Source organism: Rhizopus delemar, genomic scaffold (assembly GCF_000149305.1).
Source record: "Rhizopus delemar RA 99-880 supercont3.6 genomic scaffold, whole genome shotgun sequence".
Lineage (NCBI taxonomy): Eukaryota > Fungi > Mucoromycota > Mucoromycetes > Mucorales > Rhizopodaceae > Rhizopus > Rhizopus delemar.
The window spans coordinates 1,100,708-1,126,841 of record NW_027137832.1 but is presented as its reverse complement, the minus strand read 5'-3'; the positions used below and the strand labels follow the sequence as shown (position 1 = coordinate 1,126,841).

The window sequence follows — 26,134 nt, the reverse complement described above, 5'->3', positions numbered from 1 at the left end:
TTGCCATTGGAAGAGGAGATTGTTGCCGAGCTAAATGGAATGCTCCCAGATATCCACGTGAAATTTGACAACAAAGTTACTGATGTTAGCCAGTTGAGCCTTGAAGCAGATGAAAGCGAGATGATAGTATGTTATACAACAAGCATTACTAATAATGAAGAAACGGCAGAAGGCAACATAGATGAAACAGAAGAAAATGATAGTACAGAGCAAGATGAGCAGCGTGCCGATATAGTAGAGTGTAAAAAACGGTTGAGAGAAGCCTATAGAACTATTCTCATGTACGAAGTTCCTTTGGATGATCTTGATCGTAAATTACATCGCCGAATTCGAATGAGATTGGCTGACTCTTGTGCTGAATTAAATAAGGCAAAAGAGCAAACAGATCTTTGATCTTATTTTACAAAGTAAAAAAAATTATTGTTAGAGTGCTCCAAAAACCATCGCTTATAAAAAAATTCTATTTAGTGGTAAAAAATAGTTGCGTTGCACCCTTAAATAGAATAGTGGTATAGTGGTATTTATCCTGGGGACCTATGCCGTTCTTTAGAAATATAGCCATAAATAGAAAATATCCTTAAATCAGACACCCTTAAATAGAGCGACTACTGTATTTTAAGAGAAGTCAATGAAAAACCAATCGAAGAGATCTCAAAGTACAGCTGAACAAGTTATATGAAAGAGCATCCGAAGAAGATGGTAAGATAATCGAAGTGTTCGTCAATCTTTTAAGCAAATTACGAAATTTCGAAAGACTTGAGGCTATCGGAGAGCTTGAATTAACAACAAACTTTTTGGATCCCATTTTCTCCTCTCTCTTCCACGACCCTGCTATAAATAAGCATTTTATCTGGCTAAACAGACAAACAGAAAACACGGATGGTTTAAGGCCGGACGGAGCAATTATCAGCATCCAGAAAAAAGCAGAAAGCGTAATCTTAGGGTATTGCGAAGTGAAGCCTTTAGATATAGAAACGAATTTGGAGTTGACGTTTGCTGATTTATTTAGATTGTCGATTCTTTCCCGTGATCTGATGTTAAGAAAAGAAATCAAAAAAGCTATTACGATACAAGCAGTTGTCTATAGAATTGTTGTTTACTTTGTTGAAGAAACTTTCCCGGATGTTACAACTATGACTGAAATCTTATCTTTCGATGTATCCAGTACAACCTGTGGTATTGGGGGTTTGATCAATAAAATGGATCAATTGAAAAGAGTTCGTCACGTACTTAATACTGAATGCCAATCTCGATATAAATATGCAAGACCTTTAACAGATAGTAAAGAAATTGCTGTCAACCCAAAATGTCGCAAGTCGAGAACGCCTTCTTTCTCTTTGCTTTAAGCCTTATCATTCTCTCTCGACTTTTTAAAATAAATAATATTCTATCATATCCTAGTGCAATCAGTTGGATGTTTGTTTATTAAATGATATCATGTCAGCCTTTCCACTTGAGATTGAGGCGCCTTCTAGGGAAATTGAAATTAAAGAGTTATCACAGAAAAATCATCTTCTCTTCCCACCTTACCATTAAGTCTATCGCTAACTTGATCGTTCATGAAAAAGAACAAGGTTCAGCTTATCTGTGTAAAGCAAGAGGAAGGTCTATTGATCCTAAAAGCTATTGTATTATTCTGTATCCTGTGTAGTGGTGCATATGATTTAATAATCGAATTTAATGTTTGCAGCGGCACAGTTTTGCCAGGAAACAACCGAAGAAAAACGAATAACAACTCGAAAACAACTGTTTCCTAAACATTCAGCATTCTTGATCAAACTCTTTGACAATAACCCTTCAATGGTACTTGAGGAAGCGTTTCCTGGCCTTGAAGTTTCCATTAGTGGATCTTATAAGCATATTCGGGAAAAGTGTGCCTTGTCTTTAAAACAAGCAACCAAAAATACTGTAGAACAAGATACTACCAAAACAATTCAACTTCGTTTTGACATTGTCGCTCAATGGAAAGCGGCAGGAGTCAATTACCAAAGCAATTGTGTATTTGTTGACGAAGCTGGTTCTCATACTCAAATGATTAGAGCTCGTGCATGGTCAAAAGAATAAGGTGATCCAGCAGTTGTGAAAACTTACATCCAAAAAGGTATAAACATAAGTATTGTCAATTGTATAGCATCATTTGGTGTTATCAACTTTTCAAAGGTAACTCTTGAAAGGAAAAAAAAAAGAGAGGGAGAGAGAAAAGCTTTTACTCAAGATGTAAGCAAGCATAAACCGCTTCCAAAAGTACTACGGCTTATTATATTGGAAAATTCATCGGATCGGTCATGAATGTTTGGATAAACATACTACCTTGCTCTGGCAGTTCCTGATTAAATGTATGCTTTCTTTAGCTCGAACACGATTTTTGTGAGCATGAGGGGCTCTCAAAAGTGATCTTCTCAATCGCTTGTAAACCTTATGCAATGCTTCCTTTTGCTTTACTACATTTGAAATTCATAGTGAAAATTGCTACCTTAGAGAACGAAGAGAATATGGCTTTTTAATTATTTAAAATATAAGTATGATATTACTTCTGTTTATATAATGAATGAATATTCAACGCATAGGACGTTTGTTGGCAGAACCAAATTAATCATAAACTCTTATTCGAGCAAATTAAGAAGTAAGCCATTCAAAAGAAACGCTTGTAGTACTTTACTTTGCTTAAATTATTCAACAATCGTTGTGAGAATAACAATCATTTTTTTTTTAAAAAAAATTTCTTGCCTTCTCTAATGTATACGCACATAAAAATCTAAGCTAGTGTGTAATGCCCTACAAAAATAGTCTTATTCATTAAATGGGTCAGTAGCAGCTATATTTTTGGCCGCTTCTCTCTCAGCCTGACGTTTTTCTAGTAAATAAAATTTTGTTTTAGGGAATATTTCTATCATTCATCTTATTTATGCCTATTACCTCTTGCTGCCTGTAGTAAATCCTTTTCTGCTTGCCTTTGTTCTGGTGTTTTCACTAATCTTATTCCTAAAGCACCATGAATTAACCTTCTAGCTACCATATCAGTCGTTGCTGGTCTGCGGGGATCCCTTCCTGGAGCTAAATATGTTTTAATTACAATCATTAAAAGGCTAAAATAGCTCCTACCAAGTTTAGAAGAAGGCTTTAGGCCTTGTGCCTTTTGCCCTTTATCATTTTCAACTTTTTCATTATGCTTGTCTTTTGAACTTAGATCTAATTCAAGTAATTTGGATGCCAATTCATCTACATTTTCATCGTAACCCTCTTCTTTTTTTTCCGTTTCATCAACCTTTGTATCTTCAGCCTGCTTTCACGTACATACAATTATTTATTTATGCTCACTTCTTTTTGGGAATAAACGTACCTTATTTTCTGAAGCAACATGGCTATTTATTTTCGCCATGTCATTTGAATCTCTTTGACTATAGGTACTAGAACTAGGCGCTTTGAATTGTCCTCGGCCTTTTCTTTTAACAGGTGCGTCCTCATTCGGCTTACTTTCGAGTTGTTTTAAGGAAGATGGCGTTGTAGCATTTTCTTTATTTTCCATTTCCTTGCGTCGATGTACAGGAACGTAAACTTGTCGAGGAGCTGGTCTCCTTTTTGATGAATCGTCCATGATTAAGGTATAAACAAGTAAAATATATTTAAAGAAAAGGTAATCTTGATGCACACAAAAATACAATGGCTTAGTTTAAGACTCAGTAGAAACTAATTGCGTTGTTTTTTATATGGTCAATATAGAAAGAAGCTTTAATGAGTACATAATAAAAATATTGTGTACTTAGTGCTTTTGTTTCTTGTATAAAATTTGAGCAATCACCTAAGGACAATAAGTATGTAATAAGGCAAATGCGGCAAGTCGACCTGTATGGTCAAAAACAGAACTTCATCTTAAACTTTACTCAACCTTGATCTGCGGCCACTATTAATCAAATTAACTTAAAAATAATTTAATTGAATCCTTATGAAAAAGATTTAAGCACTACATACAATACTACTTTTTCAGTCCTACTCGATTTTATATTCTTTTTTTTTTTTTTTTCAACGAGAAATCACAATTTTAATTTTATTTTTTTGATAAGCAACAGGTTGGACTATTAAAAGTGTTTAAGTGTCAAAAAAACATGTTTGGAAATTATATATTTTCATTTTTCATTGCATTGCCTTTTTATGCTACGTCAGTATTGGCAAAATAAATCTATCATCTTCTATTACTCAAAGAGTTGGGCCAAAATTTTGGTATGCAGATAAAAAAAAAAGTTAAAAACCGAAATTTTCAAGAAAAAACGTTCTTTTGCTTTGATACGATAAGTATAGAGACAAGTGATATAAATCAAATACATATTTGAGAGCAAAACAAAAAACACGTAGAGCACACACGAGTCAAAAAAAGAAAAGAGAGATGGTAACAGTATGTTCTGGTAAAGTAATTAGAAAGATAGCAATAAAACCAAAAGAATATTTTTTGAGACTGAACTTTAAGACAATCTTGATTGTTAGAAAGAGATCATTATAAAGTCTGCTAATTATATTCTTCTATCAGTTTCCGGGTAAATGAGTAAGTATGAGCGTAGATCTACTAATTAATATGTTTGATTGAAGGGCGATTACTGAGTCGATTTGAAAGTTTTTAATTTGTTACTTCTTGTAAATCCTATAATTCTTTAACTGATCTAGGAGACTTCATCCGTCTTCATCGAGAGAAAAGATATGTTTACATGAAATGCCTCCAGTCAGATCAAAGTTTAACTGAGTAAAAATAAAGTTTTTTTTTCCTCTTTTTCCTTTTTAGCCTACCTAGAGATAACCAGTGTAATATTAAAAAAGGAAATTTTTTTTGGTAAAACTGAGTTTTATTGTAAACTCAATAAAGTTCAACTTTGGCACCAAATTCAAATATCTTTATTCCAAAAGTACTATTATTAAAAAAAATGTCTGGCCGTGTTGTTCAATTTACCCCTGTACCTACCAACTCCAGTGGCTCTAGCTCTGTCGGAAATTCAACTAATGTCTTTCCACGTGTTATTGCTGCTGAAGCTACTGAAGATGATGATATTCTTGACAGTTTTACTTTTCCTAGGCCCGATTTTTCTCCCACACCCCATGCTCAGAAGCGCATGCGAACAGTCAACGATATGGAGGCTCACGAAGCATCTCTTTCCTTTTCCATGTACATGGACATGAAAAAGGATAATGAAGTCCTGAAGGAGATGCTTCGAAAGGAGCAAGAAGAAAAGCAAGCCTTGCAAACGGCATACAACAAGATCAAAGGAGCTTATGATGAGCTTGAAGCCGAATTATGCAAAAGTGCAAAACCAATTTCGGTTGATATCAAAGTAAGGGTATTAGATATGTAATTTCCAACAAATACACTAACCATTTTTCTCTGACATATAGGACGGTGTGAGAAGCCATTACAACAGCTTGCCTCCATCATCTCAGTATATCCTTGACAAGCCCTTAAAATCATCTGAGAACCAAATTGTCTTGAGATCTCTACAAGATTATGTGAAGAACAACTTTTCGTGTGAAAACGTCAACAATCGCGATCTACTCAAATACCTTGAACGCCAGTACTATACCAAGAAAGCTGGTATGGCTGCTGGTGAAAAAGTAGATCCAATTGAAGAATATATTAAAAAAAGAAGGGCAGCAAAAGTCACTCGCAGAAGTGCTGTAAGTGCTAAATCAAATATTGCAGTCATGTAACTAAATTTGCTTTTTTTTATTAATAAAAAGAAAACCAGGGCTCGTAAGGCTATCTTTGAGCAATACAAGGATCAAAATGTTTACGACAAATATCCCAACTGTGAGTATTTGCTTCAACAGCAATACATGTCTGAAGAAGAGGATATGTATAGCACTGAAACAATTGCCAAGGTGGAGGGAGTTCTTCTGGAGCAAGATCCAGACAGAAGAACACCTTTCACTGAAAAGGAAATGATGTCTGTGCTGTGCAAAACATCAGTTGACTATTTTGAGGTTCGCGTACCTAAATACAGATCATCTGTTGTAAGTTTTATTAATATCTCTTTAAGTATGATCAGCTAATTACCCAATATTTAGTACACCGAGTTCTTGAAGCTATTAGATGATCAAATAGCAAGTGAAAAAGCAAAGAAGCAAAGAACTGGAGGTAGCAACATCCAACTTCTTCCTCGCGTTCAAAGGCGATACTCGTTGCCTATTCCTGACTTTATCCAAAAAAATGATATAACTGAAGAAAGTATCGCTTGGGCTTTTAGTGAAATGGAGTTTAATGAAAGCAAAGATTATTAAATAAAATCATTTTACACTTTAGTTCTATTAAATTATTATTTTTAGTTATAATTTTTATAAACAAAACAAGAGCTCAATAGAGGTAGTATTATTTAAACCAAGTAAAAAGCCAATCTTTTCAGAATCGGAATAAGGTGCGTCCGGAAGGTGGAATAATATTTTGTTGATTTCTAATACAGTTTTGTTGAATAACGATTTTATGTCCCCACCTTCCATCATTGTTAAAGTATTGACGAATAAACAATTCAGTAGCTCAATGAATCGTTTTTAGAATGTTATTTCTGGTCTTTTTCTTTGTTTACACCATAGATCGAAGCTTTTGACGATATGTTCAGTTATATGAAGTATTACGTATCCTTCAAACCACCTCTTCTTTTTCTTGCTCAGTTTGCTTCTTGTTTCTTGAATATATAGCATCTGGTGTACACCTTAGGAGTATTCTACAATTTAGCCAAATAGTATTTTTAGTACTCTGTTCCATTTTTTGGACTACTGAATCGTTCTCTTGCACTACACTATCTCCAATATATTTTTTTTATTAGAGAGGAAACAGCAGGATTAATTAAATTGATAATAATCTATTTACTCGCAATAACATTTCTATACTTTCTTTTATTATAATATCATTTACAAGTTTTTTTTTGCCAACCGCAACACGCAAAGTAAACAACATCTATTCATTGCTGAGACTCAAAAAGTCCAATAGCAAAGTAGCAAAACAATCTATACGATTGTTCAGAAGCACTGCTCATTTCTTAAGATGAGTGGAAATGTTAATGAAGCTAGTTGCCCAGCTCTAATTAGTCACCTTGGGAATAAAAAGCAATGCTGTGGAGATCCAAACAGCTCTAAAAGAAATGTTTGGAATATTTGTCAGTGGCAGTAAGTACGCTACGTTGTTAAAAAAAAAGTTGACGTTATAGCATTTGTCAAGCCTCAAAAACCTTTACTACGTTGCCAAAACATCACGAAACGTCTTCAATGGGCCGAATCGCACCGGCATTGACCCGTGGACGACTGGAAACGAGTTATATTCTCAGATGAGACTAAAGTGAATCGATTTGCATCCGATAGAAAGGCTTACACATGGAAATTACTCTCTGAGGGATTGAACTTGCGATGTATACAGCAAACTGTCAAGCATGGGGGTGACAATATCATAGACTGGGGCTGCCCTATATGGAAAGGTGTTGGGCGGATAGTGGATATAGGTCACCATGTGAATAGCGAAGACTATCTGGAGGTTTGAAAAGATGATTTAGTCAAGACAATAAAAAGTTACGGCTTCATTCTAAATTATTCGTTCCCCTCTTTTTTTTACTTAATAAATAGAAAATTGTTAACAATTAACTTCTTGCTGTTTTCGTACTATAAGTACTAAATATCCCATTCCAATAAATATGGGATGGGCATTTTTTGAACAGTCAGAAACGGCATGTTCTTCAGTATGACAGTACCGACAATAAGTTAGTATGTCACTCCATACTGCATAAAATCCCTCATCTTTCGATTCATACCAAGGAAGATGATGAGAAAGGGGAGAGAACCTGCCATCCTCTTTAGAGATGCCTAGGATAGCATAACCCGTACCCATATAGGCATCGGTGTGTGATTCTCATAGGATTCTCAAATCAAGAACGGAACCATAAGATTCCAAGCTCATTTGCAGTTGTTTCTTAAAAATGTCCTCTTTAAGAAAGATTAAATAGTCAAAGTGGAACTAAAGGGACAGTGGGATTAAAAGCTCGATAAGATAAAAGCCTAACTGTATCATTTGCAAAGGTGATACTGTCTTTGAGAATGTGTTAATGGCAGAATTTAATGGATCAAAGTTGATTTCAGATATCTTTCGACTGCCTTCTTTGGTAGTTGCTTCTACGATTCGAGATGGAAATTGACTCGCAATTAAGGACATGAACTGCACAGGTGATTCATATCTACTGGTCATGTCTAGAAGGATATTACCTGGAGAACATCCTGCTCTCCACACTTTAAAATGAATAACTTTGTCTTGTTTACTGTTTGAATGTTGTATTCTGAAGTAGCATGCATGAGCGATGTTCGCTTCCTGGCCACTACTTAGGACTTGGGCACATTTTCAACTTAGTAAGAGACTCTGATGGTTGCGGTCGCTGCGTGACTGCGTTGACCGACTGGTGAGATATTTGTTGGAAAGAACCATGTCTACAATTTTTTTTCTCAAAAATACAGTAATGATTTCGAAATAAAGTGTATCGGAGGTCCAATTTTGTAAAAGAAAAAAAACTCCTAAAATCTGTCAATTTTTTTTTCTTCCACTATAAGGGACCCCAGCAGCCTCTTGACAAATAAATCAAATCAGTTAAAATGAGAAAGCCGATCTATTCATTAACTAGAAAGCTAGCCCGTATGTCATGGAACAAATACAACTTATATAATATTGCCAGTAAACAGTTAGCTTACATGGACACAAAGACACTTTTTCAACAGAAATGGGTATCCAAGAGAGAGACTCGTGCTTATCACGGTGACGAAGTGACAGAACGTCAATTTAAAAACAAATTTTTTGACCCCAAATTGCCTACTGTTCAAGCTGCTGATCACCCTCCTGTTGCCTCACTTTTATATGCCAACTTGGAACGTCGCTTGGATTTTGTTGTTTTTAGAAGTAACTTTTGTTCTTCAGTCTATGCTGCTCGTCAATTATGTGTTCATGGTAAAGTCTTAGTGAATGGAAAAAAGGTAAGATCTTGCAAGGAAAAATAAGTAATGCTTAACAAAGGAATTCCTTTTTAATAGATGGCTTTTCCTTCTCACAAATTAAAAGATGGTGATGTAGTGACAGTTGATCCCCAAGCTATTCAATTCTTGAAGGGAGAAAAAGGAACAGAATTAGAATTCACACCAAAGCCATTTTCTCAACCCTTTTTATTTGTGCCTGAATATCTCGAAGTCAATTATAATACTTGTCAAACTGTGTTTTTGAGAGAACCTATTTCTAGACCTGGACGTACTGAAATTCCTTCACCTTTTCCTCCTGAATATCATGCCCTCGCTTATGAATACTATGCTCGTAATAAATAAATAGAACAGTACAAAAAGAAAGAAAAAACAATATTTTTATATGTTTATGCATATGAATCACTATCTTCAATGGATATTTGTTCTTCATCTATGATTAACCTTGCACGTTCTTCATCTGTTGACTCTACCTTTGGATATATTAAATAATATTGTGATAGAAATATTAAATCAAATACTGTGACAATCAAACCAAGCCCACTTGTAAATGATGTTAGTAACAAAAAAAAACAAGCCTCTTCATTTTATATTTACAGTTTAACATTATCCTATAGAAAGGGATGGTTAGTCTTTAAATTTGTATGTGCACCTTTTTTGTTCGTATACTCACTCCTTCAATACCAGACCAATCACCAACAATATATGCATCTAATAACAACTGAACAATAGAGAAAATAGCACCTGATAAATCCTATGATTAAATATAAGCACGTATCATTCCTCCTGTATGTTAAAACAATTACTAAACAAATATACTGTAAGCTTAATCCTTGAGCTGATTGACGTTTAAAGTTTAACCAGACTTGAGGTAAATATTTAATAAAATCAACAATAAGCTTGATAGAACTTGTATAATATAACAAATCAATCCAGGCAGCATTTCCATAATAAATAGCTGATATCATCAACACAGCACCAATAAAGCCAAACCAAACAAAGCAGGCAGCAAATGAAGACATGTGTTGTGCATGCTTCTACAATACACGTTTAACTTCAACTGGTCTTTTCTTTATATGTTTACCTTGTAAATGCATGTTTGAAACAAAATGAATAGAGAGAGACAGAATCCATGAACAGCAAATACAACATCGTTCATTCTAACAAGGTTTTTATTACCGGAAGGATGTCGAATTTTATCTATTGTTCAGTCTCATTAACAAGGTGAAAGTGTGTATAAAGTGTCAAACTTACATTCATCTTGAATTTCTTTATTGAAATAAAATGAGCAAGTATAAACCTATAAAAAATTATAAAACAGGACAGGTAAAGGGAGAATTATTACGTACTGAATAGCAAAAGAGACCGAGAACATTGTAAAACAAAAAGTCTATGGACAGACCACGAACACTAAAAAAGTGTCAAGTTTCTGGTGTGACATGAAATAAACAAAATACCTTTTCCTTTTCCAATTTAAATAGGCTTGTGGATAAAAACTAATAGACCAAACAACAAAGTAGGTCTATAATAAAATAATAAGAATAAAGAAAGCTTTATATATGCTTTTTTTTATTGTTACCCATCCAATAACATTGGATACAATCTCTAATATCGTTAACATTTATAACAAAAAGAAAGAAAGAAATTACTTTTTAGAGTTCAAACTCAAAGAAAAGTTACCGAAAATAGTATTTATCCGATACGACGAGAAAGGCGACTTCTTAGAATAGATACAAATACCATACCCAAGCACATTTATTGTAGGTGCTTTGCAAGTAAATCCTGAAGCTAATACAATGATCTTACTAGATAAATACATGAAGCATAATAATCTAAAAGCATAGCATAAAGTAGATCATATTATTAAAAAACTGCCTCCTATTATGGAGAAGGTGGCTGGAATTTCATTTCTTGCTATTACTGCTGTAATACATCTTCTTTGACCGATAAAAATTGTGTCAACTGAATTGCTAAGAGTATACAAATGTGTAAAGCTTAACATTCTTTTGATAGAAAAGCGGATTTCAAAGCGTACATCTTTCTAGAATTCTGATTTCCTGATTTTGATGAGGTATACCAAGTACCCAAGGCCAATATAACTTTTCAAAGACATCGATAGATTTGATTAGCTCCGAAACACTAATATCTTTTTTTTTTCTCTTGAAATTTAAGATAAAGATAGCAGCTTGTAAAGCTCTCTTTTCAACATCAACAAGGACTTCAAATGGCGATTGAACTCAAATAATTTGTAAAAGGAGAAACAGAGGATATTCCTAGCTCGAAATATGGAAGGCAGTCATGAAGGTTGGTTAGTTTTGTGTCTAACATTCAACAAACTATCAAAGGATACCTCTGGCTTTCTTCAATACTTTCCCTTATCCTTTTCTAGGTTGTCATCGTTGTCAGATTTTGGTACTTCTATAGCAACAATATCTTGCTTCCCATCTTTGTCAATTGCCTATTATATGTCAATTTTCATTCCTTTTATGTTCGACGTTTTTAGGTATATTTTTTTACCTAAGTATCTTTTATCGAAAGCCAACTATTCTCTTTTATCGCAAGCAATCTTATTTAATGAGAAAAACAGTTCAGTGATGGAAGATTGTATGATTATTTGATGGTCTTGTCTCGATAATAGCTATGTGTATCTTATTAGCTAACGGACAACACTATTGATTTTACAAATCAATGTCTTTCTATTCCTTTCCTTATTTGATAATTTATAAACATGAACCGGAAATGCTGATCCAGGCACAAAATAAACTTTCAGGTACAACAGAAAGCATATGATAACAGAAAGAGTGAAAGGGGATAAAGTTACGATTAGTCATTTGGATGACTAGATCAGCCACTCTACTGACTTCTTTGTGCCTTTTTTGAGTAAAGAATTGAGCATTTAAAATAGGGCTCGAAGCACAAACTGGGATAGGAGCGAATAAAGAAAACATATTTTCCATACATAAAATAAGGGAATATACATTTCTAAAAATGCTATAAATAAAACCCAAAGGAAACTTAATCGTAAAAAACACATAAGTTTTATCTAGAGAAAATAACATAGACAAAAAAGGAAAAGAAGAGGGGAGAGGGGGTGGGATAATAATTACAAATTACACTGATCTTGTACACCATTCAGATAAGATTTATTTACATGAAAATGCAAAGAATAAGAGGAAAAGCAAACAAACAAAAGAAGGAGTAGAGAAGCAAACATAAATCTCATATTTACTATATTTGTATACCATCATTTGATATTAAACATTTAGCCAAAAAGGCCGTTTAGAGTTAAGAGAGAGCGACCTTTCAATCTTCTAAATAAAGCAAAAGGGTTTCTTTTGGGTTGCAATGTTATGCATACATTTAACCAAAAAGAAACTATATTGTATGTCAATGCATTTCCCCACACTTTTCTGATATATTGAAATGCTCTCTTTCTCCCTTCGCTTTTTCTGTTTTTCTCCCTCCCCCCTTGTTTTCTTGAACTTTTATTTAATTTCTTTACAGATAACGTCTTCTTTTTTTTTTTCTTTCTTTCTTTTCTTAAATGACAAAAATTACTAGTAAGCGTGTCAAAGTTACACTTGCATGTATTACATGTCGTAGGAAAAAAGTAAAGTGCGATGGAATTCAACCCATTTGTTCAAGATGCGGATCCAACGGAATCGCATGCCAGTACTCCGATAGCCATAAAAAGAGAGGACCACCCAAGATACGAATCGAGATTATAGAAAATCGTGTGCATCGTATAAAGACATTGCTACAGCCAAAACAACTCGTTCATTCAGGTTAGTAGAAAATTAAGTAAAGGAAAGTAAGGAAATTGCTTTATGTATTAATAATAATACAAAGTAGAATTTAAATTTGTTGGTGAATTACCTGTGAATACTTTGCTTTATTTGGTCTCAAAAGCAATTCAGCAGAAAACAATATACGTATGTGCTACTACATCGGATAAATCAGAACACTGATAAGGTTCATTCTTTTACCTCTAGGACAGAAATGATTTGATGGCTCCTTTTCTTTCGGAACACATTTCTGATGTTTGGTCAAAATATTTCTTTAGTCACTTTAACACTTTGTTTCCATTGCTTTCCCAAGATGAACTAAAGCAGCAAGATGATCCTCTTTTAAATTTTGCTGTCTTTGCTTTAGGTGCCCTGTACAGCTCATTTGAATATCATTCCTCTTTATTCGAAAAGGCTGAATATATTTTTAACATTTTGACTACTCAATATACAATTTCAACAGTACAGGTAATACAGAAACAGAAAGGGGGAGACACATTGTATTTTTGATTGGTTTCTTTTCTAGACAATTATTGTATAGGCCTTAATAATCATGTGCTGGTACTGTCATTTGATTGGAGACGTACAAAAATGTGGTATGCTTCGTCGTCATCTTTCTGAAGCTGTCGAATGGCTTCAACTGGTCCAAGATACAATGCATAATGTTGAAATAAAAAGACGTGCTTATTGGGTAGCTTGGGTAATAGATCAATGGATTATATCATGTACATTAAGTGACAGAATGATAAACGAATGGCAATGCCCATGGCCACAATCAGAAGAAACATTTCATGAAATGATACATTTATCAATGATCCTCAAAGATATTCACGAAGGCATTCAATCGTTACAAATTATAGAAACCAACTTGATTACTTGGCTATTAAATTTACCTTCCTGTCTTAATCATACAAAGACAGAGTCAGTCATGACCAATGTATATCGCATATTGTATTATACAGCGCAAATGATATTAAATCAACGTCACCAGCATCAGTTAAGTAACAGCATCTGTATAACAGCAGCCAATACTATTTTCTATATCACAGAACAGATGACTAATTGCGGTCAAGCATCTTTTACTTACAACATCTTCTTTCTTTCACTTTCATTCGCTACTTCATTCATCCATCTGAACCCTGAAGCTTGTTTATCTAAGCACATCTCGCTCTTAAAGCAGGTTAATTGTAGTTTATTATCTAGTAATGAATTTGATCAACTTTTACAGGATTATCTTATTGACAAAAACAAACAACCTAACCAAAATTCGCCTTTCGCACTTAATGACGAACAGCTCTGTTCTGACCGGTTACTAGCTTGCTTTCTAGATAATGAATCATATACAACTACTACTAATTCAGCCGTGACCTCGCCAGTATCTTATTTTTCACCTACCCAATCTCCTTCAGTCAAAGAAGAAATGATTTTTGATCCAACAATAATATTCTATTGATTGGTTTTTAAGTTTCACACACCCTTCCTCTTTTCTTTTTTTATCATTATGCCCTTCTTTCTGTAGCTGCTTTCATCTCTCTCTCTTTATGCGTTATTTATGCTTTCTTTCTTTTTTTTCTTCTTTTTTTCTTATACTATGATGTGCCTTTCACCTTTTATGAATTTAATTAAAGCCACTTTATGTACTCAAAGCAAACTTGATTTCTCTTTACTGAATACCTTCTCTCATGTATTTAATTCTAGAAAAAATTGGTACATCCATTTTAAAAGGTTGGCAAAATCTGACATTTGATCAGTTGTTGAAACAAGGTATAAAAACCTTGTTCATGATCAATCTTTAATATGCAGATCTTGCTTTAGAACAGTGTTCAACCGCTTCATTCTTTAAATATAACCCTCATCAATCACTTATATTGGGTGGTGCCTTGATCAATTATTAGTAAACGAAGATGACTATGCTATTGGTGCATATGCCTCATTTTTATGCTTCACAACAGCCTCTATCTCTATATCAATCGTTTGTCAAATGATATGCTTTAGTTACTGATGTTAAATTATACCAAAAAAAATAAATAAATAGTGAGTTGTAAATGCAGGAGATCATCTTCCTCAATTTGAAAGAAATCTACAAAAGAATACATGGCAACAAAAAATAAGAATCCCCTAGCTCATCAAAAAACAGATGTATTTATACGCAGCTCAACTGGTTTTCTTAGATTCATTAGAAAATGTGGTATGAACATTATATATTGATCATCGGGAGGTTAAAAATACCCTGTGAGCTTATGATGGATCATATGTGGATGTATGGGCAGAATCAGATATTTTTATACTCAATCTATCTTTATGGATAAATCATTTGGATCTGGCATTGACTATTGACGAATTTAATAACAGTTTCAAAATTGGCGCGCTTGAGCTTACAAAATACTGACAAAAAATGTGCGTTTATTAACTATTTTGATGCGAAAAAGATATCGAGGGCAAGAAACACTTGATGAATAAATGGAAAGTTAACTTGAAAATACAGCTGTGAAGCAAGGTTTGGTAAGCTTGAAACAGTTCTTCAACTACTATTGTGTATAGAAAATGTACTAAACCTATTCAAACTTTACGTGAGACATAATAACAAGAAAAAAGAATTTGTGTGTTGATTTATGATTGTCGGGTTTTGGCGATATAAACCAATACAACTCAAACTGACTTGGTCAGTGAGTTTTCAAGCTCTAGAGAGACTGAAGCTGTGTATATCTTATCGCATTAGGATTGCATACCAATCCAGTTTTTTTAACGAAAGAAAGTAGTCATGGCCAAATTTAAGTCTTTCAATATATAAGTTCCTTCTTTGAACCATTTTGATTAAGGTTATAGTATTTCATTCTTTTTCTTTTCGTTTCTTTAAAATTGAATATTCCTTGAGAATTTTAAGATTCATAATCTAGTGCCGGTGATTTGTTACGTTATTCTACATATTCGCTACGGCATATTGAAGAGTTGAACATAGAGTCTAGACAAGGAAACCTTTTCAGCTTTATACTCACTCTAAAAAATAGACAAAAGTATGTCTAGCATTGACATTCAAAATTAACTTTCAATTTTAATTATATGTAGCTTTTACAGCAAGAGTACATAGAATAATGAAACCATATGGATCATTAGCTAGATTAAGGCGCAACATTACTGCATGAGCCAGCCTAGTTGCAATTATATCTTTAAATGATTTTTGCACTTTACTTTATGCAAAGCAATAAAATAAGGCCACGTAATACGAAAGCTATCGTGATGGAAAGACAGAGAAGAAAATAAAAAGAAACGAAGCAAGAATAATTCAATCGTGTCATTTTTTGTGAGACGGAAACAACGGATAGATTGATCATCCGTATATAGTACAAATCATGACTTTTGTTCTAATTCTTTCAGCATTTTTTTTTATTATTATTTTAAACGAGTAAAGTTTAGATAAAAAGATGTAAAAACCAACAGTAATTGTTAGACTTATTACCACATCCTTTGTTGTTATTCCGGCAATTTTGCCATTTTTGATCCTTTGTTCGACCGTCACACACTTCTTTTTTTATTTGATAGAAATCCTAGGGTTCATTTTCTTTTTGTTTTGGTGGAAGGATCTCTCATGTATTTAGCTATCTCAATATTCTTACTAGTCTTAATAACGGAATCCATTCTCTTTGGGACACTTCAAATTTCAAATCTTGTAAATTAAAAAATAATCAATCAAAATCACGTATTGATTTTTTAACTAGGCATATGAAGTTTATAAAAAAATAACCAACGATGTTCAAATAGCTAAACAAACCAAGTTAAAGACGGATATGTTGAAGCTGAAAGCAGAATTCTCACAAACCAGTTCACAAGTAAATTCACAATATTCGTTGCTAAAAAAAATAATTGATCTTTTTTAAAGGATGAGTTTGCAAAATGGGCAAAATTACGTAGAAAGTTGGATAAAGGAATGGCTGATTTAGAAAAATTGAGTAAAAAGAAGGGAAAAGGAAACGACAATAATAATATATTAAATTGTTGTGTTGCTAGGTTCTGATATTAACTACAAGGCAAGCGCCTTTGAACTCGTTTTTAAATCAATACTTTTTGCTTTCGTCTACGGCTCTCAAACAATTATGATGCTTTGGTTTAGAAAGAGCCCAGTATTTTATCTTCCACCTGGCTGGTTTGGTCCTGCTCAACGTTTTCTTTCTTTGCCTTTTGCACCTGCAGGTAGAAAAAAATAGCGATACACGATTTGTATTAGCATATATATCAATGGTTTTATATAGGATCTGTTAGTGTAGCTATTTGGTTTACAGCTTGCAAAAAAATGATTAGGGCCGTTGTACTTGCTATAAACGATTTTGTATTAAGCCCTCGAATGACAAAAGAAAAAACAACTTAAATAAAAAGAATTGCGAGTGCATGTATTATGTACACATTGAGTGTGCGATCATTGTAATTTTATGTTGGTTCTACTTTTCGTCCATGTATACATCAGTAACAACAAGGTTTTTTATTCCCTTAAATAATTTGTCAACTACGTGTTTCATTATGCAATCAACCAGACTTTGAATGCTATTGGCGCGGTTTCTTATTATCATACTCACATTGTAAATTAGACATCACCACCATCAACAGTATACCACAATTTTATAACCTGATATTACTGAGCCTATCATAAACATCATAGTTTATAAGCTGGAATACATCAGAATTTCAATACAATAATTAAATACGATAGGTTTCTTTTCTAGTTTATTGACTAAATTGGGCTGTTTCCTTAAACTTACGAAAGGAGTATGTCAGGTAACTTTCTGGTCATAAAGTTGTCAACCGATATCGCATCGGGGATCATCTTTGTCTCATTCCAGATGACTTCTTGTAATCACCAGCCTACGACAAAAAAGCTTTTTGCTGCTGCTTCAGAATGATCGAAGTGTATCTATTGGTATTATTAAAGTCATTTAACTTAAGAATTACCTCTTTCTTCAGTATAAGTACAAGACCACTAGCAAAGCTAGATGATTCAGTGTTCATCGATGCCTTCTGTTCGCAGCCCCAATGGATCAATTACAAACCTAAACCATTTCGGTTGTCTCTAATGCAGCGATCTCTACAATCATCAGCAATGTCACCAATACCAACTTCAAAGTGGTCACTTTTTTGGAAAATGCCTGTTTCGCCTGAAAGCCGGTCTTTATGGTATCGTCTATTCCACCATAAGCTCTATAGTCAATCACTTCTCTCAAGATCTGACAACATTTTGACCTTTTCACAATGTAAATTTTGCTCTGCTACTAATGAAGACCTGCAACGCCTCTTCGTGCGCTGTCCCAGGAAATGGAGAATATGGATAGATGCCTTCAACTTCTTTAATCCACACCTCACTTTCACTCAAGATAATGTATGCTCAATCCTCTGGTCTTTTCAGCGGTTTCCTTTTGTTGACAATACTGATCTCTGGACTCTCAGCTGCTGTGTACTCTTTGTTATCTGGCGTGCCCATTAGAGATTTGTTATTGACAACTTTCCTTTTATTGGTAAGCAGTTGGTCACTCATGCTATATCGCAGTTTGCCGCCCTCAAAAGGGGCAGATTCGATATTGACTAGCATGTTCCATCGCTTAAACTCTGTTTCTTTTGGTTCACGCCGCTCTCAGACATGTGACACCTGTTATATTATACTTTATAAATAAAAATAAACTATTTATTTACAAAAAAAAAAATCTTTTTCTTTTATATTTCTTTTTTCTTTTGTTCTTTTTTTTTCCCTCTTTTATCGTTTACTTTCTCGTTACCTCCTTCACCATCATACAATGTTCTTCCTTCACTAAAGAGTACATCATCCAGTCGTATGGTCAGCGATTTCACTCGATTATTTCATGCTGCGAACTCAAGTCGAGTTTACTCCGCCAACGGCAAGTATCTTATCAAAAGGCTTTTGGATAGTATAGCGGGAATGACATATGATGGCTCATTTAACAGATTCTTAAAGTTCTCGTTAATCGACTTTGCTGTGAACATGAAGAGAATAACTCCCGTGCCTATCATGGATGAACGAACAACATTTGTTGAGACAGTTTCTCAAATGTTTAAGTGCTTTGGGAATATTACTGGATTATTGTCATTCAAATGGTAAGTGCTACAGATGCAGATAAAGCAATATGAATATTAAAATCGTTTTTAGGCGCGAAAAAAAAGATAAACAGTCAGCAGCAGCGATTTTTTTCGTACAACAGCATAAATCAAGTAGCTCCACCCTGCTTGACGGTATCGGAGTCGATGGGAGCAATAACACAAATATTGTGATTGAATCTTCCGGGTAAATTATATCGATATATAACATAAAAAAAATCTAATGTAATTATACTTTATAGTTTGAATTTGTCAACAAATTTTGACCATGCTCTTGAAGATTCAATCAAGAATATCAAAAGTGGAACTGATGCACTTAAAGGGATAATGTGCAAATATCCTAATGCATCAAGAAAAACAATGGAGAGAGTGCATGTTTATTCAGTACATGTCATACAGACATGTATGACTTTGATCAGGTATTCTCAAAAGAATTCAAAAAGCTGGAAAGCTGTGGAATGTGGTTCGGGTATGTTGCCCATGGTTTTTAAAGAAAGAAAGCAGCTGATCCAGGTGTATGATCTTTTTGCTTTGCTTTTCGTAAGCTTTTTTTTATTGTTTAAAGAAGTTTTGTAAGTGTTTTATACTAAATCATATTTAAAATATACAGGTTGACCTTCAGGAGCAACAAATTGTTTTCCAAACACTTGAAGATGAACAATTGGGTCTTGTTAAAGTTGATGAAGAAGACATGATCTGCTCATGTAGTATTTGAAAAAACTAGAAAGCAGCTTAGAAAATAAATTGACTTCTAATGAAATTTACAATGCAGAAAATGATAGTCAAATTGTTGACTTCATCAATTATGTTTTTCGACCAAAAGAGGAACATCTTTTTTATAGATTCCGTAGCAAAAAACGTGGTTGAAGTATTGCCAAGACATCAGCTAAAAATAAATGAAATGAAAAAAGACGGATACCAAATAATTGGTTATTGTAGAAAATCCGTAGGCGAGACAGAAAACAGAGTCAGTTGTTTGCAAAGAATGGTGGATATTTTATACAAAAGATCATTAGTAGACAAAGTCTTTGTTTCCCCCCTTAGTTCAACCAAGCAACAATTTCGCAAGCATGATCTAGGAGATAAAAATGAGATCTTGTCAAAACTAAACAATATTCATGGATGCACAATAGAGTTTCTGGAGTTTCTTAGAAACAATGCCAAAATCTGTGTAATAGCAGTTAATTATGCTGGTTTAACAACTAACGTAACAGATCTTAAAAAATTGCTAACGTAATAAAGAACATAAATTCTAAAATAGTAATAAACTGACAAAAATCTTGTATCCAGAGACAACCCAAGCCTGCAAAAAGTATTTATTGACCAATTCTTTTATGAAAACCAGCTTAAATATTTTGATAATGCCCAGCTGCTGAATAATCCTGAGGATCTTAAACTGTTTAATTGTCACCCAGGTTCTAAACAAAGTGGTAGATAGGCGTGTACTAGCAACTAGGACATAAAGCTTTTTTTTTATTAATTAATTAACAAGTGAATTTATAAAATTTGAGTTTTCTAATCTACATGGCTTTCTACCAAATGCAAGCTGCTACGATATCTTTTATATGTCAAAGGATTTGAATTTATTCTTTCATTACAATGTAATAGAGGTTCATATGGATTTTCTTCGAAACAAACATCGACATCTTTAATGTTTTCTATTTTTTTAAATAATGGGATCTTAACAAGAGTGGTTTTATTTGGAGTGCTCATTTGTAAACCACCAACTGGCATTGGAATGCTTTGAGTCACTCTTGGATTGTTTGAATTTTTTTTTCTAAGCAGTGAAATGCACCAGTAAGTTATTACACACTCCTTAGCAGATTCCGACGCTGCTTTTTGATTCTTCGAAATAAATAACTTGTTGTTAATAAGTTAATCTCAGAAAATTATTGTAAATTAGATTTCTTTCCTAGATAACTTTATTCGTGTAATTCTTGATTATCTCCCAAATAAACTAATTGTAAGATCTACCAATCTAAAATGTCCATTAGTACGATTGGGCACGATTGGACATGATTAATTGAATACGATTAATTGAGTACAGTTAAAAAAAAATTTGCCTGACCTCATTAAAATAAAACAAAGAAATTGTATGCTGCTGCTCTGATTGTTTCTTACCTTGTTCGTAGCGCTGCATTGTTGGCTTTTAATGAAGTCGCCAGCAGCCTTTACATGGGCTCCTTGTTTCGACATTTATTCCGGCATTTATAAGAATGCGAGACAAAACCTATGAAATGACTTTTCTCCACAGATTTGCAGAATTCCGTAATTCTTCTTGATAAAGTGTCTTCCTAAAAACCCTATGGCGCTTAACCTTACTCCTTGCCATTGCTCAGAATTGTTCTATTGGGTTAAGCTCAGGAGAGTAAGTAGGAAGAGACACATATTTATATCCTCGATACTCGATATATTTCTTATGTTTTCATGTGTGTGAACAGGTGCATTATCCATGACTATGTAGTAATCTTTCATATGTGGATGTTTGTTCATTTCATCCAGAGTCGTTTTTAAGAAACTGATGTAGTAACCTGTTACAGTTCCTGAGATTATGTATCCATCAGTCTTTCTCTTCTTGGCAGGCCTTGGTTATTTTTACGCCGACCGTAATTAAACCTGCAGCCGAGATAGCGCCCAATATAGACGTTGTGTTTGCTCTCGTGGTAGGCCTGGTAACAATAACACGAGTATCTTTTTTGGACCAAGCTCTTGAGCGTTTCATATTGATGTCAAAAGCAGACTCGTCAAAAAAACACGCAATTCGTCAGGAAATTCATGTTTGTATTTCCCATTTACAAACCCAATCGTAACGCTCCTTAATCTTTGCTGGACTGTTTCTTTCGATAGAATGGAAGTCTGCTTTTTTCAGCGAAAGGTTACATTCGTTTCTGATAAAGTTATAAACAGTGCTGCGCGAAACCTTGAGATCAGTGAATCATTTCAATAAATGCTCAGTCACTTCAACTACAGTTGCAGAGGGATTAATATCAATGAAGTTAATAACAGTCGTTTTATGCTTTTCGGTCAAGATCCACTTACGTCCTACTTTTTCGCAATCCTCAAAAATGCTATCAGGGCACATATTATATTGCTTAACCCATCTCTGAGTAGTTCGAACATGAACACCCAACTATTTCGCTACAGCTGACGCACTCATACACTTTTCAGTCTTCAGATCGAAAAATATGGCTTTATCCTGCACGGTATAGCGAATATAATCTCGTTTTATGTTTGCTTCCTTCCTTGTATATTTGTATAGAAACAAAACAAAAACAGCTTTCTTTTTATTTAAGTAAATACACATTATTTCTATATTATTATTATTATTTCTATACAAATCTTTAAAAGTTATGTACGATATCACTGGTTGAAGTTGTGTCATCATCACAATTGTCTTCTCTATCAGCCAACGCATCCCCTTCGTCAAAAAACAAACTCAAATTAGGTGATGTAGGGGTAGCAGGCAAGTGACCGTAACCAAGCAACCACCAGAGGACAGCCTCATAACAAAATACATATTGTCTGTGCGTTTGCACAACATTCATCCGTTGTTCTCTAAATTTCCCAATTGTTTCTTGCACTTTATCTATAGTTGAGCTCGTATAGACATCTCTATCGTGCCACAGACGTTGAATCACTGTATCCACCACACAAAATGTCCCCGTTCGACCACATCCGGCAGAACAATGCACTGTCACTGGTCCAATTTCTTCATGATGTATCTTAAAGGCCTCATCGGCCAGATGAATCAACTGCAAAAGACCCATCGGATGATCAGGCACGCTCAAGTCTGGCCATCCGGTATATTGCAGATGTGTGATGGTACGATCTGGTAGTAAAGAGGAGCGGTGCTTAAGTTGAAATTTGCGAATCACTATATGTTCTTTATCCAATCTTTCTTGCTTATCATTCATGCTGACAACCGTCTGTACATGTTTGGATAGTAGTGTCACAGTGATCGATCCATAATTTTGTGGTACGTCTGCAGAGGAAGGCCAGTAAGGATGGCATTTGATCTATACATAGATATGAATAAAGAATATCAATTGAGAGTATATGTATTACATTATTTAGTTCTTGTTTACTGGTCAACATGACAATGACATATGAATTTTCATCCCAAACCATTTTCCAGAAATCAGCAAACGTGACTGGTAAGGGACTTTGCGTGGCAATATATTTTCTCTTTTTATCCAACAGATCTGGGTGTCGAAGCATTTCTAAGGAGGCTCGGCTTATTAAGCCAGATTGAACAAGATGTTTTTCTAAAGTGGATAAGGGTGATACAGGTCGAAGAGCCGCGTCGTTTTTTATTACAGCATATTGCAGATAGCTTGCATTGATGTAATCATCTTTTTTATCAAACAATCTAACCCTAGAATATTCTATAATCAAGTTATTACGTTGTATACGTGAACAATCATTCTTACCATATGGCCAAATATTATTATATCGATTCATTATTCCTTTTTCTATACTTGAAGCAATACTAAGGGGAAAAGAAGTGATTGGTTTATGTGAGGAATGATATTTCATGATAAAAGAAAACCGATTTTGTTCCATACGCTCTAATTGCTTTTTACATGATGTCATATTAATATAAATAAAGTTTTCTTTACAACTACAGCTACTACCTCATATCCCTCTGCTAACTCTCTAGGTCCATTCTCTGAGTCCACCTTTTTTTTTAGCCAAGCAGGTAATTCGAAATTCCCTTCCGTGTCAACTAAACTTCCACCTAATCCATAACGTGGATGATGAGTTGGTGATGCTGATAACTGAATTATCCCATTATTGTGATGTCTGCCATTGGGTATGCGAATTAAATAACGCTCTTTGATTGAGTCCTGAGATGGCTTGATGATAGAGAAAAATGACGAAGTTGCTGTTGAATCTTTCTTTTTATTTGTAGAAATACATTGTTCAGGATAAAGTTGTTTAAACTTATCAAATCCGTCTATCAAAAACAAACTATTAAAGAAAAGAGAGAAAAGCAAATGTTATTATTCACCTTGTAAATAAACTAGATGTCCTTGATAGTTCATATGCTTGAATTTAAGGGCTAATAAGATGGCAGTGGCGGAGTTTCCTGTATTATTAGATGAATCATGATCGTAAAATACAATGTAAATTGTCGTTGGCCACTGTTTGAACCGATTTGTATCACTGACATTTGTTAAAGACTGAGCCACCCTGTCCAATGTATAAGAAGGGCGCTTTAGAATTACAGAAGGAACGACGAGGTGAATGGCTGTTTTGATATGATGCGCAGAGTAGTAAGAAGTAGAACGTATGTCAATCAATAGTATCTTGGTGATCGTGTTATTCAATAAATGATTCAATTCATGACTACTAAGGGGTTCTAGTATATCCTTTTGTAAAGGAAGATGATGTTGCGTTGTTGTTAGGTTTAAATGCCATTTTCTGGTTTGTAATGCGTTTATGAATTCTTCTGGTGGATGTTGTTTTACAACTGACGAGTCATTATCGCTATTAGTTGAACAGGAGATAACATTAGATTCATTTTCACTGCTCCAGTGCTGTGTGGGTGATTGGTACGTTAAACTCATTAATTAAAAATAAATAGATAGAAAAAAGAAAAAGAAATAGTAATTTGTTTTATTAAAAAGTCTATTTATTGTGCAGTTGAAACAGATCTCATTTACACTAAGCTAGAATAAAAAAGTGAATGAAAGACATAGCGTCATTCCATCCTTTTAAGGAAAATTCCTATTTTAGCATAAAACTTTTTTTTTACAGTGATATGTATTTGAGATTCCAGACTTTCTCTCTTAAGATCTAATAGTTACCTCTGTGATGGACTGTCTCACCCGCTTCCCAGTAGAACACTGGTTCGTCGATACAAGTAACGCCGATGTTCTTTTCAGAGCGTGCAACACACCGTGACCTCTGTAGTTAAACGCCTCACCCTTCTGTTTGGGCACCGTTAAACTAATGCAAGTTACGCCTCATGTTGTCTAGCTTTTAGAGAAGCTCCTTTTTTTTATTGATAATGAAAATGAAAAATAGAAGCTCTTTGATCTATGAAATTTCATATATGATACCGTCTACTAGCTGGATGAGAATGAAATGCATTCACTTTGAAGCATAACATTGTATTGAGTAGATTACCTGAATACCATTAAATTATAACCTTTTTTTTTGATAATATTTTAAAATAAAAAATGACCAATGAAGCACATAGCATTTTCATGCTGTTTTGCCCTGGTCAAGTCGTCGTGAAGAAAGGAATGAAAATGTAAAAGTGTTTACTTTTGGGCGATTACTTGAATACAGTTAATTTACCTAAGCAAGAAAAGTGTTAACCATTGGGGTTTTTATTTTCACATATAAGGTGTTTAGCTTTGGTAAGTATGCTTAATCAGAAATGGTTATGGTATGACGGTATAGGAAAGCTTTATCTTATTATTCGATAAGTTGAGAAGGTTAAATAAATCTTTGTTCAATCCCCATTCTTAAAATCCATAATTTTTCACATAATTCTAGCATTTTACTTTTCCACTCGAGCATGTGTACTGGATAGTACAATCCGTTTGCTATTTTGCTCACACAAACTACACCTTCTGGATTGCAAATTTCGTGCACTGTCAACTTCATTCTACTAATGCTTAATCCAACAATTGTCAAATCGTGCTGCAAGAAAGATGAGTCGTAGAACAGATTCTATAGCATTTGTTTGCAGATAATTGATAGTTTACTGGGAATCACTCTTTTTTTTGTGCCGTCATATTCCTTTTTGCTGGCTTCAACTGCACAAAATCCATATCTGTCGTAAAACACGAGTAAGTCAGGAATAGCCGACGGTTTTTGCTTGCCCATCATTGTTGTGTTTGCTACCTTTCTTCTTTTGTTTTTACCTACTTTGGAAACAGTGATTCCTCTTTCATCCCTAGTTCCCAAGTAACTTTCATCGAATGCCCAATCAATTATTATCCAGATCCTTCGTAGAATATCTCATTCACCTTGATCAGTTAACTGTAAGTATTTTGTTCTAAAGAGATCGAGACTGTACAGTAATGTAGTTTTTGAAAAATACAGTCCACCTTGTGTTTCTGGGTCAGCTTTTTGATTATTAATATGATTGAATAGTATTTCAATATTATCAGATATTGGTATAGCATCTAAAAACATTCTCATATCGTCAGGTAATTGTATACGTTGGCGTTTAAATACTTTGTAAATGTCCTCAAACTCTTTGTCTGTTAAACAGTCTTTCCGATGCTTGTCTTCAAGATTAATAATCATAGAACAAGCTT

At 34.2% G+C, this 26,134-nt stretch overlaps 10 protein-coding genes across 10 annotated transcripts; 6 read left to right on the top strand and 4 right to left on the bottom strand.

Moving 5' to 3' along the window:
- Positions 1–1,800: 1,800 nt before the first annotated feature.
- On the top strand, positions 1,801–2,064 carry RO3G_08430 (uncharacterized protein; the record flags this gene model as incomplete). The annotated part of the gene is made up of 1 exon (XM_067663020.1): positions 1,801–2,064. The coding sequence occupies one exon, from the start codon at positions 1,801–1,803 to the stop codon at positions 2,062–2,064; it is 264 nt and encodes an 87-aa protein (XP_067519121.1).
- A 691-nt stretch (positions 2,065–2,755) lies between these two features.
- Positions 2,756–3,595, bottom strand: RO3G_08429 (uncharacterized protein; the record flags this gene model as incomplete). The annotated part of the gene is made up of 4 exons (XM_067663019.1): positions 2,756–2,775; positions 2,917–3,054; positions 3,103–3,280; positions 3,341–3,595. 4 exons carry the CDS (start codon positions 3,593–3,595, stop codon positions 2,756–2,758), a joined length of 591 nt encoding a protein of 196 aa, XP_067519120.1.
- Positions 3,596–4,910: 1,315 nt separating this feature from the next.
- Positions 4,911–6,258, top strand: RO3G_08428 (uncharacterized protein; the record flags this gene model as incomplete). The annotated part of the gene is made up of 4 exons (XM_067663018.1): positions 4,911–5,315; positions 5,377–5,655; positions 5,719–5,991; positions 6,046–6,258. The coding sequence occupies 4 exons, from the start codon at positions 4,911–4,913 to the stop codon at positions 6,256–6,258; spliced, it is 1,170 nt and encodes a 389-aa protein (XP_067519119.1).
- Positions 6,259–7,351: 1,093 nt separating this feature from the next.
- RO3G_08427 (uncharacterized protein) lies at positions 7,352–7,852 on the bottom strand (the record flags this gene model as incomplete). Its single annotated transcript, XM_067663017.1, has 2 exons — positions 7,352–7,495; positions 7,628–7,852. 2 exons carry the CDS (start codon positions 7,850–7,852, stop codon positions 7,352–7,354), a joined length of 369 nt encoding a protein of 122 aa, XP_067519118.1.
- An 848-nt stretch (positions 7,853–8,700) lies between these two features.
- RO3G_08426 (mitochondrial 37S ribosomal uS4m domain-containing protein) lies at positions 8,701–9,321 on the top strand (the record flags this gene model as incomplete). The annotated part of the gene is made up of 2 exons (XM_067663016.1): positions 8,701–8,979; positions 9,037–9,321. The coding sequence occupies 2 exons, from the start codon at positions 8,701–8,703 to the stop codon at positions 9,319–9,321; spliced, it is 564 nt and encodes a 187-aa protein (XP_067519117.1).
- A 44-nt stretch (positions 9,322–9,365) lies between these two features.
- On the bottom strand, positions 9,366–10,597 carry RO3G_08425 (uncharacterized protein; the record flags this gene model as incomplete). The annotated part of the gene is made up of 8 exons (XM_067663015.1): positions 9,366–9,449; positions 9,650–9,730; positions 9,783–10,013; positions 10,061–10,176; positions 10,231–10,276; positions 10,326–10,386; positions 10,434–10,498; positions 10,556–10,597. The coding sequence occupies 8 exons, from the start codon at positions 10,595–10,597 to the stop codon at positions 9,366–9,368; spliced, it is 726 nt and encodes a 241-aa protein (XP_067519116.1).
- A 2,386-nt stretch (positions 10,598–12,983) lies between these two features.
- Positions 12,984–13,633, top strand: RO3G_08424 (uncharacterized protein; the record flags this gene model as incomplete). The annotated part of the gene is made up of 3 exons (XM_067663014.1): positions 12,984–13,229; positions 13,303–13,461; positions 13,622–13,633. 3 exons carry the CDS (start codon positions 12,984–12,986, stop codon positions 13,631–13,633), a joined length of 417 nt encoding a protein of 138 aa, XP_067519115.1.
- A 2,913-nt stretch (positions 13,634–16,546) lies between these two features.
- Positions 16,547–17,104, top strand: RO3G_08423 (uncharacterized protein; the record flags this gene model as incomplete). The annotated part of the gene is made up of 4 exons (XM_067663013.1): positions 16,547–16,588; positions 16,639–16,708; positions 16,767–16,949; positions 17,094–17,104. 4 exons carry the CDS (start codon positions 16,547–16,549, stop codon positions 17,102–17,104), a joined length of 306 nt encoding a protein of 101 aa, XP_067519114.1.
- Positions 17,105–18,576: 1,472 nt separating this feature from the next.
- Positions 18,577–19,572, top strand: RO3G_08422 (uncharacterized protein; the record flags this gene model as incomplete). Its single annotated transcript, XM_067663012.1, has 4 exons — positions 18,577–18,857; positions 18,910–19,044; positions 19,100–19,397; positions 19,468–19,572. The coding sequence occupies 4 exons, from the start codon at positions 18,577–18,579 to the stop codon at positions 19,570–19,572; spliced, it is 819 nt and encodes a 272-aa protein (XP_067519113.1).
- A 2,626-nt stretch (positions 19,573–22,198) lies between these two features.
- RO3G_08421 (uncharacterized protein) lies at positions 22,199–24,427 on the bottom strand (the record flags this gene model as incomplete). Its single annotated transcript, XM_067663011.1, has 5 exons — positions 22,199–22,873; positions 22,923–23,242; positions 23,288–23,432; positions 23,477–23,814; positions 23,869–24,427. 5 exons carry the CDS (start codon positions 24,425–24,427, stop codon positions 22,199–22,201), a joined length of 2,037 nt encoding a protein of 678 aa, XP_067519112.1.
- Between the last annotated feature and the right edge of the window lie 1,707 nt (positions 24,428–26,134).